At 45.8% G+C, this 17,661-nt stretch overlaps 1 protein-coding gene across 1 annotated transcript; it reads left to right on the top strand.

Moving 5' to 3' along the window:
* The first annotated feature begins 6,694 nt into the window (after window positions 1–6,694).
* On the top strand, window positions 6,695–15,094 carry LOC115311295. Its single transcript, XM_029969915.4, has 4 exons — window positions 6,695–6,751; window positions 7,158–7,277; window positions 11,111–11,495; window positions 14,728–15,094. The coding sequence occupies exons 2-4, from the start codon at window positions 7,202–7,204 to the stop codon at window positions 14,948–14,950; spliced, it is 684 nt and encodes a 227-aa protein (XP_029825775.3). The 5' UTR covers window positions 6,695–6,751; window positions 7,158–7,201; the 3' UTR covers window positions 14,951–15,094.
* The last annotated feature ends 2,567 nt before the right edge of the window (window positions 15,095–17,661 follow it).

Genomic DNA, 17,661 nt, shown 5'->3' with positions numbered 1-17,661 from the left:
GCTAAGTGCGCGACTGCTTAGCGCGAGCTAATAACGAGCTACCACAATTCATTTGCAACGTGCATCCGGCACCATCAAGATTGCCGGTCCTAGCAATGCGAGCTCGTTTTGAGCACGACCACTGAAGCAGGCGATGGAGCCGACGATGTAGCAGACGATGGTGCTCATCCGGGCTACCTAGGAGGCGCTGAGGGAATCTACTAGTGATGACGTTTAGAGGAGGAAACGCGCACGCCTTGTGTTCTAGGTGGTATTGGCTATACGCACGACGCGAAACTCGTTTAAAACGAATGGTTACGAGTTTCCCAAGTGGTGGCGTAGTTCAGTGGTAAGATGTCTGCTTGATTCGCAGCGGACCCTGTATATAGTTCGATCCCCCGTGTGAGCTTAAATTCTTTTTTTTTTTACATTTAGTTTTGTCGAGCATTTGGCGATATTTACAATTCCCATTTACAATAAACACTAAAAAAAAACGAATGTCATCATTGAAATTCGGTTTAACTAAATGGTATGGGACTCCTTTTTCGGTGGTGCAATCGAGGACAGCGGTGCGTGGGTTGCCGGTGGATGCCGCGGTAAATAGTTTTGTACTTAGCAGCCGCCAGGGATGGGCAGTATTTCAAATAGAAGTATTTGAAATACGCATTTCAAATACTTTTTTGTATTTTGCATGTGTATTTAATTATAACTTGGGTAATGTATTTGACGATTGTATTTAAATACTAAAACGTGAGTATTTCAAATACAATTGTAATTGAATACAATATTGTGGGCGAAAATATATCCCTCAAATTTATTGTCACGACAATTCTTGTTTTTATGCTTGTGGTTGTAAGATACAGTCTCCATCCTTTATTCGGCCATGGGATTTTTCCTTTTTTTCCTCTGGCTTTATTTTAAAGGCGCTGCCCAGAGCAGGAACAAAACTACGTTCTGCACTGAATGCAGTGTCTCTCAGTCAAGCACAAGCGTTGAATGCTTTGCGATTACGGTGCTAGTCCAGGGCAAGAATAGTGACGAATCGACGTTCACAGGCAGACTGGCTAAATAAGTGTCTGTGACAACTTGTGATGCTTTGCAGCCTGATTTCCATTCATATCTTTGCCTGAAACATTCTAAATGCGCGGTCGTCCAGGTTTTCATAACAAATTCTTTAGGTAGTGCCGCGCGTCTTGGTCGTCTCGGTCTTTGTTGGTCTATGGCAAAATGTAATCGACAAAAAAGCTGATTGAAGATCTGTACTTTTTCACCTATTACGTCGAATCTGATCACATCTTTTTTTTTTTTTGTGGTTATATTTCTGTTACGTTACTAGACCCTCGCACACTAACTCCCGAGTGTACGATGCAAAATTAAAATGAGATACTCAGAAACCCGTTGCAGGTGCCCTGAAGTCGCTGACGCAAATTTTGAGGAATGTATTTGGAAAAGTATTTGGAAAAAACCAAATACGTTTGGTTGTATTTGTATTTCGTACTTAAATGCTTTTTTGAAAATGTAATTAGATTTGTAATTAATTACATTTTTGACGAAGTATTTTGTATTTCGATACATATTTGCATGTCTTTTGCCCATCCCTGGCAGCCGCACACTGTCGCCGCTTCGCGGCGTGAACGCAGGCCGGGGGGGGAGGCGTGGGAGGGGATGATGATGATGATGATGATGATGATGATTAACGAGCTCCCCGGTGATACACGCGCCGTCCGAAAAGGGTTACCCAAATGGCATGACCTCTGCGCGTCATGCGTACAGCCATTTCCGGTCAGTTGCACGACGTTTGGCATATAGCTTTACTCTACTTTAAATGCATCTGAAAGCATGGTGGAGCACTGGTTTCCTCTGCTACTCGACCGTGTGGTTGACCTTGGCAGCTTGCTAAACATGCGGTCAAATAAAGGTGGTATCTATCTGCTTGATGCAGAGAAATAAAGCAGACTTTTGCTTCTTAGGGATAGTAACGGATTATCGTCCAATATTTTTAGTCTCCGAGTGAACTTATCCGCGCTAAGCCAGTAATCAGTCATCGTCTTGTTAATACTCGTGTGCGTGTTGCGGATGCTCCGTGGCTCCGGGTGATCTGCGCACTAAATGGATGCCATTTTATCGGGACTGATATGCCCGAAATAACTTGAGCTTCTAATGAATGTACACACTTCGAAGCTACCCCTGTCGAGTTGAAACCTCTATTGTAAATAGTGGTATTCACTGGACGCCACGCTGCAGCTCTCTGAACGCTGCGCATTCTCAAAGTGAACTCCCGCTTATGGCCTGAGAAGGACACTCTTTTTATGTAGAGTAATGCTGCACGCACGACGTCGTGCAGCTCTACCGTAAGTTGCTATACGCGCGTCAACGTTCATTGATTGGACGACCCAAAACCTGGTCATAGTGGCAGAGCTTTGTTCTGCCAATAAAAAAAAAACAAAGAAGAGCCCTCAAACAATTATTTCGGCCCATCATCACCTTAACAGCCTCGCAATTCACGATCGTGCTCGTGAATGTGAGACCAGACTTGCACATTATGCATCCAGCCTCGCACATTCACAAGCATGCTCGTAAATGTGCGAGGCTGGTTACCGTAAAATAAAGAGTATGCCCCCCCCCCTCCCCCCCTCGTGTAAGCGCCCCCTCCCATTTTGTGAAAATTGAATATTTTATGGTCGCCATCTTGAATGCTGTTCCCGAACAAAGTAAGGGCCCCCTCCCTATTTTGATTGGATAATCTCTAAATTTGGAGGGAGTGCTTGCTTGGTATTATACGGTAGACAATGAAGGGCGGGAGGAATTGTTTCAGGGCTCTGCAGTGATTTTTACTCCCAGAGCGACGCTCTGTTGCTATAGCCGGGATTCGGGGCATCCAATCACAGGACATTAACGCGTGTCCTGCGTGTTACTCTTTTATGTATAGAATGCACGTGGCAGAAGCGTTGTTGAGGCTTGCCTTCAGCAGGCGTTCGGCAGCAAGGAGCACATTTATGGCCTCCAGTGCACCTCTTGTGTTCACCGCCCCGGACAGAACGCCAGGGTTATCTTCTCCAAACAGTTGCTCCTAATGCTAACGCATTTTAATGCTTTAGCATTAGGAGTGTCACAGTGGAAAAACGTGTGTGTTCTTGTGTCCTTGTGTTCCGGCAGGAAGGAGAGAGGGAAATGCTAACGCATTTCTTTCGCATTTACCTCTAAATCGCCGCTCAATGTTTTTAGAACACTGAGCAATGTGGTTATAGCCTTCTATTTTAACCAGTCTTAATATCACTAGGCTGCAAATGCAGGAGCCTTTGTTCTGCAGGCGCACATAAATATACTTTTGACCGGGCTATGCTTATCAGTTAGAATTAGTATTATAAACAAAGACATGAAATTTCAGCATTCTAATAATAACCACAATATTCTGCTTAAGCACTTCAGGCAGACTTTTTTGCAACATTGCGTTGACGGGTACTGTGAATTCTTTTTTTAACTGAAGTATCTTCTACAATTTTATAGGCAGGCGAGCTGGTTAATATGGAGACATCCTACAACCCAAGACAGAGGCGACAAAGAAGGACAAACATACACGTCTCAATTGAGACATGCGTTTGTCTTTCTTTGTCGTCTCCGTCTCGGGTTGTAGAAATGTCTTATCGTTGTGGGCTGACATGTGTCCAGTTATTAATGAGAACTGACGCCAGTGGGCTGAAACGTTTTTTTGTGTACAGTCTCAATCCGTCTTGATGGAAGGGTCATACTTTAAGCTCGTAGTATGCCTACGGACTATCCAAATTAAGGACGTTTGTCTCGGCTTCAAAGTATACTACAGATACGATTTAGAACTCGTCCGGATTGGATTACTAACCGGCACCGACACTGAAGTTGAAAAAGGAGCCAGGAACTCCTTAGCTTCTGTTATACATCTTCCTCCAAATATTCCAACCCATTATTTAAGTCCTCTTTCTTTCAGGCAACTGGTGGGAATGAACCCAGAGGAGGGGTCCCGACAGACATCAAGAAAAGTTGCTCTTGTGCATCCCAAGGTGCAAGGAGCCCTTCAAGAGCTCTCGAAGTTCAGGAAGAAGTGGGAAGAAAATTCGGCGCTTGTCTAAATTAATCTTCATTTTCTATTGCTAATAGTTCTATTTGTTTTCATAGGCCAAGATGGCCTATGAAACAAATTTTTGTTTCATAGGCCAGCATAATATTGTTTTTACATTGGCTCAGCTGCCCCAAAATATTTGTGGCACGATGTGTTTTCTAGTCATTTAAAGGAAAAATAAATGTTAATACTTTTGAAGCAGCACACTGTTCGCTCTTCTTCACAATGGGTTCGTTGCTATGGTTTGGAACCAACAGCATCAAGCGTGAACTTAGTTTCATGAGGATGTTTACAAATGTTTACCTGTCTTTATCCCCGTCCCTGAATGTACAATGCTCCCTAAAATTGAAGTAGCATGCGAAAACCTTCTCATAGCATTCCTGGCTGTTGAGTATATATATATGTCACAGATTCATAGTTCTGTTTTCAGGATAGTGCTCGCATTAGATACAACAGTTCAAAGTTTCCATACAAGTTTGGGGAACATTTGCGCATTGCAGGTAATTATATGTTGCAAAGACTTGCATCAAGTTGCGCCTTCAAACCGTCAGGACATCCCTGTTTTGCATGTCACCTATTAACCTTTTAAAGGAGAAGCTTGGCATGTGATATACAAAGCCCGGATGTACTCGTGATTAGCGGTAGTATGGTGCCTGGATCGCGTCTCCGACTGGTGTGTTTAGCGTCCTATCCCGCCCATACATCAAAAGTGGTCCCAATGTGGCAACAAATGACGTCAAAAAAGCCGGAGTGTCATGCTGTTGCCTGTCGCGATGCTGGCGGTTGGCCGTAGTAATGCTTGCGAAAAGCACGAGCGAACGCGAGTGTCGCTGTCGTCACGGCGTCCCAGACGTCCCAACTTCCGGCTGCTCTAGCTTCCGTGAACTGTCACAGTGGAGAGCGACCTGCAGCAGAACAGGCATCTGCCATATCCACCACAGCTGCTGAGACGCCACCAGGGTCGCGACCGGCGACAGCATGACACTTGTATGACGTCATCAGTCGGAAATCGAGGGACCACTTTTTTGGCCGCGGTAAACACACCAGTCGGAGACGCGTTCCAGGCACCATAGCGGTAGTAATGTAAAATGGGGCGAGTACCATCACAAATGAGACTGAACGTTTTCCGTACGTACAAGAAATGTGACATTTGCTGTTTTGGACGCATTGGAACATGTGATGTACCTCGTAAAAATGGTATGTGTCCTGGCATGGCTTGCAACAGAACATGTACTGCTGTGTGCCATGATGGTACATTTCCTGTAGCATACAGTGCTTGTTCCGTAATGATGATGTATGGAACTTGTTGTGGCTGCCCACACAGCAACAACATGTCCCATACTAAAGAAGTATGGAACATGTTCTGTAGTCCGGTAATACAGTAAATGCTGTGGCAACAAGGTTAGCATGTATGTGTCCCATATTTTGACAGGAGTTTTTCTAACAGTGTGGGCAGAATCCAATCGAGATACGTCGGCGGACGTATCTCGTCTGGCAGTTCCTCCAGCTTCAATTTCCGAAGGCGAGCGAGAGGAACGCGCTGGAATGCGTCAGCAGTACTTCGTTTCAGCTTCGGTCCGAGCGCGGCCGATGTTATGAGCCGAAGGGCCAATCAAACAGCGAAAGAGGCACAACGTCATGGCGTGTTCTCTGCAGTTGATAGGATGAGCCGGTGTTCGCCATCTCTCTGTGCGCGCCCCTCCGCCGGCTAGTCCTATCAAGCGCAGAGAGCACGCCATGACGCTGCGCTTTTTGCGCTCTTTGATCGGCCCTTCGGATCAATACATCGACCGCGCTCGGACCGAAGCTGAAACGAAGTATAGTGCTCTTGGGAGAATAGGATTACTGGACGGCAGAGTCAAAAGAAAAAAGTTTCACATGACAACTCTTTACGAAAACAAGCTCCCATTGCCCGGCTTGAGTTCCTGAAACAGAATATAACTTCATGATAATAATAATAATAAAAATAATCATATCACCATTCACTTTAACTGTGAAACTTCAGCGTTGAATGATCAGCGAAACCGGGGAGTCGTCTGTGTCTCAGTCACATCTAAAGAAGAAGCTATACGTCATGTTTTAACACTTCCGTCGTGGGCGACAGCACAGCGGCTTTTCAGTACGGTTCAAGTCGAGGCGTATGAGCTATGTTACGGTGTAAATAGGAAGATCGGAGTTCTGGTACATATATTGCAAATAAAATAAGTGCAAAATACAGCCTCGAGGTAATAAAAAGGGATGCCAAAGTAATTTCATAACTTTCGGAAAGTAAGGGTATTATAATATGTCATTACTCTTGGTCAACTGTAATTTGTAATGTATTTTAATTATATTTTCGCTGTTTTTAGAAAAGTAATATGTTACGTAATTTCATTACATATTGAAAGTAATTTTGATCATTACTGCATTTTGCATGTTCTGACCTGAAAACACCTCTTGTGCTCGACAATGGTCCGGTAACATTCCATGATCCGACATCCATCGTTGTGGGTAATTGATAAAGTCTATATCTCAAGTATTTCTCGCTCCTTACCTCCTCAGATTACTTTTATCTCGCTTGTGAACCGAGTGTTGGAGTAATCTTATCGCGGTTGTGTTCAGCGGGGTTGCCCCCTCTCTAGTATAAATAAAGTTAGCGTCGACTGTGGCCCCAACAGTCTTGTTCAGCGGGACACTGGGGTAAGCTGACATTGATTAGAAATTACGACTGAGACTGTACCTGCTGTCCGTAGGGCAAACGATGTGCATGTAATATGGCTCTGCTAGGAGCTGCACTGCGGTGCCACTGTCTTGTCGACCGCCTTCCATAACGTTGTTTAAACACACGCACTGCTGAGAGACGCGGTTATCGATTTATTCACTGGGACCAGAACAACTGGAGTTTCAATTGTTTGAGGTTTCATCCGTTCTGGAGAATAAGTAAAGTACATTTATTGGGAAATCGCAAGCTCTCTGTATAGAAAAGGTATCTTGGCAAGTTACCCGAGTCTAAAGTTATGAAGCTATGTAGTATTTCACATTGTGTTAAAGGACAAACTCATCAAAGACCCTTCGTTCCGACCTGATGCTGAACGCGCCCTTGCAGGTACAAGAACCCTCGCACACATCGAAGAATTTCAAACAACGACCATGTGGAAGGTTCTCCCAGTTTTCTACGCTCTTTGCAGCGCTGCCATTGCTCAAAACATTAATTCCTGCAAGAATGGTAAGAATACCTTCTCAAAAAGTTCAAAAAGACATTGTTTTACTGCAAGCACTAGGTAATATATTTGGAAGAAAGATCAGTGGGGTAGTGTTATAGGCTGAAAAAAACTAATGGCTGTTCTTCAGGCAGTGGTAGTCAGTCAATGCCTGGCGTTAATTTTATCTTACGTTCAACCACAGTGGAAGTTAAGAGCACTTGGTCAAATTCCTGGTAACCCAGGACCCGCGTACAAGCTCGTATAGTAAAGCAGCTTAGACGCTTAAAGACCGACGACCAGTTCGCGCTTTCTACTTTCCCCCTGCTTTCTCCTCTCCCACGCTCTATCCTGTCCACCGTTGCCTGTTTTCTCCTCCCCCACGGTGAGGAGGATCTTGTGCCTTGCAGAATCTCGACTCTGGTCGTCGGTCTTTAAGAACTTACTCTTGTAACATTTCAATTTCAGTAGCACGTATGAAGAAAAATAGCGTAAACCATCACCTGTGACGTATGATCAAAAATCTTTTGCCAGGTGGCTTCGAAGGACCAATATACCGGGTGCTCCATTTTAATTCAAACAGATTTATTACAAAACATCCGTAAAAGATGTACTAACACAGTTTTATGCAGATGAGTAATAGGGCCAGTGGGACATTAGAGGGGTGGCTAATCTTTGAAGTAAGTTGGTTAACTAATTAAAACTAGTTAACTAACTTTTTAATTAGTAAATTTAATCATATGGTTCCAATGAGTAACTTCCTGAGCGTCATGGAAAACCCCTACATCAACTATTTTTAGAAGGACTTGACGCTAGTGGGAAACTCGGGGGTGCACCAAAGTTACCACTCGTGTAGCAGGCGCAGAGCTAGCAGATATGGAACGCGGATTATAAGAGTGCTCAGTTTCTGCTAGAACATCATGTTTCTCAAAATAAGGCGCTTATGCATACCTGCGATGTCAAAACAGTAAAACGCGCTAATTCATTAGTAAAAATGTGACGCAAAAGTAGCGTGCTTTACTTTATATCGGTAACGGTAAGAGTAACCCGTTCCCATCATTAGGGAGTTTTAGCAGGTCGTTTCCACACGAACGGTTCGCCTTCGAACGCATCCCCGACGCCACTGCGCATGCGCGCGCGAGTCGTTCGGGGAGTTGGGAGGCTCTTCTCGTTCGTTTCTCCCATTCCGGCCGCTGGAGTCGTCACCGCAACGCAGCCAGCACCGTTCACGACTCGGGTAAAAAAAAAAGATGGCGGTCGGTTCGGCGACCGCCTTCGCCGACCCAGCCAACGTTACTAAAACACTCGGTTGGGAAACTCGCCGTCGAAACCTGGGCCGCTGGCGTCCACCGCCACCGAGCTAAATGCGACAACAGCGCCACTCTTTATCGTTTCTCTGTACTGTGGTCCCCTTGAGCTTTTTGAAAGCCTGTTTTTGCGTAAAAACAAACGGAAAACACTCTTTTTGTATGAAATTTATTGGAGTTTAGTACCAAATGATGGGCGCGTGATGTTTTTATCATCTTTAGTTCGCAAGGTTTTGCGGAACAATTAATATTGTTTTCATACAACCATGCCTCAGCGGGCCTTTCAGGTAGCACGTCCTGACCTAGGTTCATTTTAACGTCAGTAGTTCAACGCGGCGCGTCCGCCTGGGAGACGGGGGTGGCACCCCTGTAACCTCTACCGCTGTATCTGTTAGCCGAAATAGAAGTCACGTGCAGTTCTTCGAGAGGCCGCTGCGGGAGAAATGGTGGCGTTGTGTTCGTCATTAGCTCGGTGCTCGGAGACAGATTGGGGCCACTTTTTCAAAGCTGTCTCTATGGGAGTTTCCCAACTGAGTGTTATAGTAACGTTGGACCCAGCCGAGCGTTAGGCTTAGGACAGCGGGAGGCGATTTGCCGTCCTGTTTAAGTCTGCTTCATTTGAAAGGTTGAACCAAATCATTTCGTGGACTGCTCACAATGGTAAGCGATCGTGAATGCTGTAAACTGCGCATGCTAGTAAATTTTTGCGATCTGCGGGCAAACTAGCTGCCGTGGCGACCACGAGCAGACAAAATGATTTGGTTCGACGGCACACAACGTGAACGATCGTTCAATTTGAAGATGACGGAGACACACCACATACCTTTACGGTCGTTCAGACACTTTTTACTCTATCTAGCTTCGCGGTTCTTGAAATTCCGACCGGCAAATGTTACGTCGGCGGTCTTGTTTACATCAGTCGTACGCCGGAAACACGAACCGCCACCACGGTGTCCGCCACCGCCGCCACTGATTTACACGTTGCAGAATGTTTCACATGTTTACTAGAAGATGGCGCCACCATTAAGCACGATCATCATCATCGTTTGCACGGTCGCGCCACTTTCACGATTCGCTAAAGTATGTCAAATTTGACGTACGGCATATCGTTCTGTATCGGATGTGCAAGAATGGTTTCCTAGAACTCTCTATTGTGAGTTAAGTTTGGACAGTAAAGCGTAACGTATTTCGTCACTTTTTTTAGCAACGCCTACAACACTGGTTATGGGTGCTGATAATTACCGAATTCATAATATTACTGGTTTCCCGGGACGGGCTTTATTAACCAACGGTGCTACGTTTTATAAGAACCCCTCAGTTGCAACAAACTGACAGGAAATAGATCGACGATTTCTTGGTCGTACTGACTGCGTCGCGCTCCGTACCTGGTAGACGTTGGGTACTTACAGTAATCTTCATTTCAACATTTATGAGAGATAGTTCACTTATATGGTATATCAAAGTAATGGAGCGCTCAATAGGGGTTGGTATTTCGAAGAGAACAAAAAAGAGTAGGTGATTGCTGTGGCACTTGAAGTCATTGGTTGGGGTTTCCTGCGCCTTTTTCTTTACAGATCTCTGCATTACTATGACATCGCTTTCATTTCAACCCCTTTTTTAATGCGATAATAATGCGATAACATTATTAAGCTACTCATCACAGATTTCTGTCTATCGGGTACCTGGCCTCGAATGCTTCCCTCGCTAAATTTGGCGGTAAATGTTTCCGCTAAATTTTGCGTAAAAGTTATCGTCACGTGACGTACGCACCAATTCTACTTCCCCGCTTAATTTATTGGAAACATTGACGCCACGGGACTTACAAACCAATTCAGTTTCCCCGCTAAATTTAGCGGAAAAATTTACGTCACATGACCATTGCACCAATTCAGTTTCCCCGCTAAATTTGACGGAAAAATTGACCTCACGTGACCTAGGCACCAATTCAGTTTCCCCGCTAAATTTAGCGAAAAAATAAATGTGCTCCAGTTCCTGGTCGTCGAGACCGAACACCTAGGTTCGTGTGTGAAACAATAAATGCTATCGCAGTCATCGATAATCACCCCTGTAGTTTCTACAAATTTTTCTTTGTGTTTTCTTTTTTTTTTCTTAATTTATGTATAAAGATCATGTACACAGTTGCACTTCACCCGGAATTAATCGTTTTTTTTTTTCTGGACTCGGTGTTTGAGACTCAGAAGGTGCGGGGAGCCTCGTTTTCACGTGTTCCCTCCATGCTGGCTTAAAGCCGCGGGCTCGCACTCTTCATACACGATACGAGAGACACGGAGTTCTCCGCTGACGATGACTTAACTGAGCTGCGACACGCCTCAAGACTGTTCAGAGAATGTTTTCTTCCTACGTGCTTGCAACATCTATGCCTGCAGACAGTACTGTCATACAAGTTAGAGACAGACACGCCTCAGTCTCTGTAGACTGTCTTGTGTCCTTTTAGCTCTGTGGCGTGGCTTTAGTAATGAGACTTTCTCGGCTGAGATTTTGACCCGTTTCCTTCATCGATCTTACCTCTTTTTTTTTTCTTTTTTCTAAAGTTACCACTTCCGGGGTTCAGGAGAAGCTCTTCAACACTTTCACCAACACGCTCTTCGACAAGGTCCTCTCGTCTGTCGCCAAGTCCGGGGCCATCGACAGGGTGTCCTTGCCGAACATCGTCCACACGTTCGAGTCCAAGGTCATTGAGAAGATCTCGGCGCAAGTTGGCCTCTACCGCGGCATCCTGGAGGGCTTGCCCAGCCTGACCAGAACGGGCAACTGCCGCTTCGAGGTCGGGGAATGCGGCATCGACATCAAGACGGACCTAGGCGCTGGTCCCCTCAAGTCCAGCTTCGTGGGACTCGTCCGCGTCATGGGCTTCGGCCAGGCGGTTACGGTGGACGCCAGCGTCCGAGAGCTTCGGATACTCCTCGGCCTTGCTCAGTAGGTCGACAGTTTCCACAACTCGATAGTTGGGTGTGAGGGAAGCTCATTTCTGGCACCCTTCATACAACGCTAAGAAATTTGGACTGTATACTTTCCGGCAAAGCATTTGGAAGAGCTATATAGTCGCAGCGATCAACGGGGGACATCAGCGAAGGATAAGACTGAAAGTGTGACTAGACTATAAAGCACGGTCTGCACTGCGACACGGAACATGATGCTTCACTTGAATCAGTGCCGAGGGGCAGATTGTCTAAATAGGTCCAATCATTTTTCTTCAGCCTATAGTCATTCGAAAGCGAAATCGAAAGGCTGCCACGCCTCTTGAACGAGTGCATTCGTCTCTAGAGGAACGAAAAGGTCGACGTAGCTACCGACCGCTAAATGGGTGTTATCTACCGGGAAAAAAAATTAATTACCAAAATCTGTATTGCGCTCCCCTCATAGGTATAATAACACATTACATTAAATATTAAATAAAGTTCCCCGAAACGAAAATTTCACACAAATGGCTTTAGCCTCTTTTACATTCTAACGTACACTTTTGAAACACAGGTTAATTTCAGAGTATTCTGTGTGACGATGGCATTCTCCAAGCAGTGACATCCAGTCTTTGCAAGCTAACCTGAAAATTCTACCGAAAGTTCGTCAGCTACAAAATAACACGTGTCGTTGCGCCCCGCTCGGAAAACGGAAAAAAATGAGCTAAAACTGAAAATCTCGAAGTTTTCGCGACGCACCGAGAAGTAGCCTCCTGTATACTGATAATGCCTGCCAAATCGCCAGTTGCCCATACAGAAATGGTCTATAATCGTCTACGGAAAATTCTATGGCAGGCTATCACCCGCTATGGCCTTCTATGGTCAGCCATAGAAATACATAAATACAGCTAAAGCCAGCTTGGCTGTTTACAGCTAAAGCCAGTAAATGGCGTCCAGTCTTTCACACACACGGTTTCGTCTTCTCCTTTTTTGCTTTTTGCGTGCCTTCGTTTTTCACGAAACCCTTTGCGGTGTGAGCCTTCGTCTAGCACCACACACTTTGCGGTGCGAGCGTTTGTGTTCTACAACAATAGGGAGTTCTCGCATACCGCGCTGCCCCCTCCGCTAAGCGTTCCGCAACGAAGAAGTTGCTACTGCGCCTGCGCACCGATAGCCTTGACTGTGGAGTTCCCGCTATCGTAGCGGGTTGCGGAGGGCCTTGCGGGACGGCGAAAACGATCTACGAAAACTCCCTATTATCTTGCTGCTCACCCGCTATGAAGTATGCGTTCCGAAGTATTGGAATTATGTAGCAGTGCGCGGCAAACAATCATCCTCTTCATTGTATGAGGAGGCGGCGCCCCTGGCGGTGATCATATGAAGCAGACGCAACCGCGTTAAAGCATCGGAAAGCCAGAAATTGAGAAGGCATTGTGAGAGTATACACCTTTTCCACAAGGGCACAGTCATCTTGAATGTCGTCACTTCTGGTATGCGGTAAAACATCGTTTTGATCTGTCCACGCCGCTGGAAGGTGTTTACGAAAAATGTGTGATTGTCACACATTCCTGTTTTGCCCCACCTATATTTTCTCGGGTTTTCCAGGTTGAAATGTTTTATTATATTTTCGTCCCGCATATCAGATACGGAACCCACGTGATTGAGAACGACAGAAAACAGAAAACATGCGTACGAACGGGCTGGTGTCGCTGCGCTTACGGAGGAATAATTGACAAGGTAGTAGGGAACTAACTTACCGTGGTTACTGAATACACACGAGACAACATAAATACTGCTTGAAAACAAAATAAAATAGTTATGCGTTGGAGCGAACCGAGAGCCAAGAACCCAAGTATAGACGCTTTACACACGCGCCAGATTACAGCCGCCATTGCTGACCTTCTCTTGTCTTACAGAGATACTGAGCCACTAAGACGGGTGTTGACGAGCCTCCAGAAAGGCCAATGCTGGGAAGAAGGACACAATAAAATTTAAGATGCCAATAACGTGGCTTGCTATGGTAATGACGAATTGAAGAAAATGGAATAAGAGGAAACAAAAACTGAACGTCAGTTATGGCGGCGCCCATGCACAGCTGCTGCAAAGCGTCTATAGCGCCCCGGCGCCGGTTGGGCTCGAGGATGGCGAACTGGGGCGTGGCCACGGCGTTCCCGTGACGTGCCAGTGACGTAGGTAACGAACTGTTAAGCAGACCACGCCTGTTGGCCAAACTCTTCTTCTATTTATGGTTCTCATACCAGCTAATGCATGGGACTCAATGCGAGGAACGCGAAAAATTGCAATTTCCTACCTTAGTAGAATTGTTCTCAACGATGAAACTTTTATCGTGTTTTCCAGGACTGACACTTAATATTATGGGCGCAAATATCAAGCGCGTTAGAGTCTCAAAACTTTTAAATAAATATTTTGCGGTAGAGGGTCGAACATGGCGAGTTTGTTAGGTGTAACCTTTGATGCGGTTCAATGAGACACGGGCTGCCGAGAGTCAATGTAAAGTCGTTCGCGATCTTGAAGGCATCAGGCCATAGCAGACGATAAGTTAGAAGGCCTTTACTGGGGACATTCGCATCGTTTCAAGCGCTAGTACAGAGTACTTCTGGTTCAAGCCTTTGCTTTTAACGGCAGTTAGAGTTTCTGTGGCGAACTAAAACTCGGAGCGTGTCGTTCATTTGTTGAACGTGTCATTTATTTAGCAAGTGAAGCGAGCAACGCCGGCACAATCGGTGATGCTCCGGCACATTTTTACCTATTCGATCTCCAAGCACTCGATATAATAAGCGCAGCTTATCAAAAAATGCTGGCCTCCGCGAACCGCGTACAAGTTTCAATACTTCTACTTGTGTGTGTTTCTTTCAAAGACTTGCGTGTATTGCAAGGTGTGAAGCAATGGCCGCCGGTGGTACCACCGACGAGCTTCCGATCCGCTATCGAGCCTACTACAATAGAGATGAGTGGATAATTCTGATAAATATAGTGATAGCGATAATGATTGTGTTAACGGGATACTCGGAACCCTCCACGGCCTGTGTTTCCCAAGCTGATTTCTGGGCCCACGCCTTTCCTCAGAACTCGCACGCCTATCGTATTCCCATTTTTTTTTCTTTTTTCTTTTTTCTCTCAAGCGCTATAAAGTAGGAAGCATGAAGCTGTGATTGCGCTCTGACAAATGATGAAACGAAGTGTGGTGATGTAACTTTCGTCTCGGTCTTCGTTTTTTCTTTTCACCGAAGGACTCCCGGGCGCCAGTTGGAGCTCACCGAGTTCAAGGTGCAGCAACTGAGGGGAGTGTCCGTCGCCATGCACGGCTTGAAGCTCCTGAGCAGAGTGTTCAACAAGCTATCGGCCGAGCTCACCAACCTGCTCGAGGAGCAGATCAAGAACGCCGTCGAGAAGACGATCCGCAAAGCCGTGGCCGAACAGATCACGAAACTCAACGACATCACATTCTTTTAGATCGCCGCTTGTCACGCTACCCGTGTCTGGAATAACTTAAATTGTATAAATGTATAAAGGATTTGTTTTTTCTATTATCACTGGTGGCTCTCTTCAGAAACGCTGTACGTGAAAGATCATATAAGAAAACAAATGTAGAGTGTGTTTTTTGTTTCGTCGCAAAAACAAACTACGCTTCGCCGAACGCCCACAAGTCTCACACCGAAATGTGGCACCAGTGGTTCCGAAAGGCTTGCAAATTTTCAGACCTCGCCGCTATCTAATTCAAAAGTTAACAGCGACATTTGAAAATTTTCACTAGAAAAATGGAAGCGCACAGCGCTGTGTGTACTGCGCTGAGTTAGCGCAAAGGTGTATGCCTGAACCGACCGTTGAAGTATATAACGTTTTCCCTTTTCCAAGTTATATTGAAACGGAGTATATACGAACTCAACTCTGTTACGTCACGGCGCGGTGTTTTCGCGTCGGGCGCTCTTCCGGACTGGGGCAGTGGACGGAAGTCTTTACATTAGACGTGTATTCCTGTGTTGTTCTGAAAGGAACCAGACAAAAACCTGCCTTCTCGTCAAAACGCCACGACTGGGGCTGTACCAACAGAGTCAAGAAAGGTTTGAAGGTCAGTTTTCACGTGCTCGGTTCGTCCGAGAATGTGGATATGTGCCGTGAAAAGGGAAAACCAGACGCCGTCAGACCACGATTGCTTGGGCGGGAAGCACTTTGGGTTGAATTCACGGATACTTGTGGTCACCAGATTTATTTGTTTTGTTCCAACATGAACGCCGGAAAACCGTCAAGTTGTACGGACCACCTGTAGACTACGTTCAGTGCGTCTTCAAGCTCAAACGGCCGCCTGATCGTGCAAACTGTCGTTTGCTTTTTTCAAACGCTTCTGCTTGTCGTCTGCTCTCTTAGACGACAGCGGCCCGTAGACCAAATGCTGGCCCGGTACTTGCAATAAGGAGTAAATACAGGCTTCAAAAGACTTAAGTTTGAAGGTTGGTAAACAGGCTCGATGTAAACAGTAGATACAAAGAGATGTTGATCATTGTTACCAGTGACCATGCATCAACAACTTCTTATACCTGATTCACTTGGTCCAATTCTGCTCGCGATTTTCAGTATTGACGTCGACCATCTTAGCAACGGTTCACGCTTTTGCAGCCAGAGCGGCGTCGCGACTGAAAATTGCGAGCGAAATCTCATCATGCGAATCAGGCTTTAGCCTACATTCTGCGGCGTCCACGCGGAAAGAATCGTCGCATGTCACATTATTCACCCGAAGTTTGCATGTCACGAGCCCCGGTGATTTCGCTAAGGCCGCTCAAGTAGTCAGACATTGCCCAGGAAGACGCAGAATCAACAATTCGAACGCGATAAATGGCAGAGGGACTCACTCTGACGCCGACAACATCGGATTTCAATGGTATGTTTATGGGCGACGGCAAGCTTCTTTCCAACACTCCATCGCGCATACGCGGCGCCGGTGGCGTCCGCTAGGGGCGCTCCGGTTTGTTTGTAAACATGAGTTAGTGTATAGCTATACCACCTAGTAGACAAGGCTTGCGCCTTTCCCACACCAAACGTAGTCACTGGATAGATGGATGGATAGGCTGAACCCTTTGAACCGGGCGGCAGCTTGCACCACCTAGACAGCGATTTTTTTTTACTAGTTTTTATTTAACGTAGAGTCCCTTTCAAAAATGGCATATCTGGATTTAAATAAATAAGACATTACGCTATCTGAAATTGAAGTAGCGCGATGTGCTATTTTTGGTCAAAATAAGACATTAGGCTATCTGAGATTGAAGTAGCGCGATGTGCTCTTTTTGGTAAAAAAAAAATGAAAGCCGTTTACAATTCCCTGTAACACCGGATTAGAGCGCAGCTTTTGAGGAGGAGGATGGAAGGGTACAGAGGGATAGGTGACTCCTTGAGGTCACGTGACCTGAGGGGGAGGTCGTGTGGCGTCAGGGGGTCACGTGACCTCGGAAGGGGGTCACGTGACCTCAGGGGGGGTCACGTACGTGGCCTCAGCTGGGGGGGGGGGAGGGGGGGGGGGGTCACGTGACCTGAGGGGGGTCACGTGACCTCGGGGGCGGGGGTCACGTGGCCTCAGGGTTACGCCGACGGCGACGCCGCTCAAGCCGGAAACGGGCGCCTAGGAGCTGCGCTCTAAAAACAAACAAATATGGGTTTATAAAAAATTGGCCATATCTGGCCATATAAAGCATATCAGTTTATATAAGGCATATCGGCCGGATGTGCCCAATTTTTTATATATCGATTTCTGGGTCTGCCAAATACCTGCCTCCCATATAAGACCAGATATGTCGTAACCAAATAAGGCAACCATTATATATATTGTTATTTTTACAAAAATCTACCAAAAGTGACTTCTCATTTGTATAAAAAAATACCAATTGGATATTGAGCATGCGCCAACTTTTATTAATTTTTACACGAGCTGCGCTTTACGCCACTCTTGATTTCGCTCAACTTGGTTCCCAGGGAAAGCAGGATTATCGACATTCGCGTAACGAATGTCGATGAAACGTTAATGTCGACGAAGCGTGTGTCCATGAAACCTGTATTTACGATAAGGTGGCACTGGAACGTGTTATCACGAAACGCAGGGATAATAAAAAATTCAGTATTCTACCTGTAGTTGTGACATTATTTCAGACGGTCAATGGTAGGTGACTGCTGGCAGA

The sequence above is a fragment of the Ixodes scapularis genome, unplaced genomic scaffold, assembly GCF_016920785.2.
Source record: "Ixodes scapularis isolate PalLabHiFi unplaced genomic scaffold, ASM1692078v2 PGA_scaffold4__175_contigs__length_147842914, whole genome shotgun sequence".
In the NCBI taxonomy this organism is placed as follows: domain Eukaryota; kingdom Metazoa; phylum Arthropoda; class Arachnida; order Ixodida; family Ixodidae; genus Ixodes; species Ixodes scapularis.
This window is presented reverse-complemented; position numbering and strand designations above follow the sequence as displayed.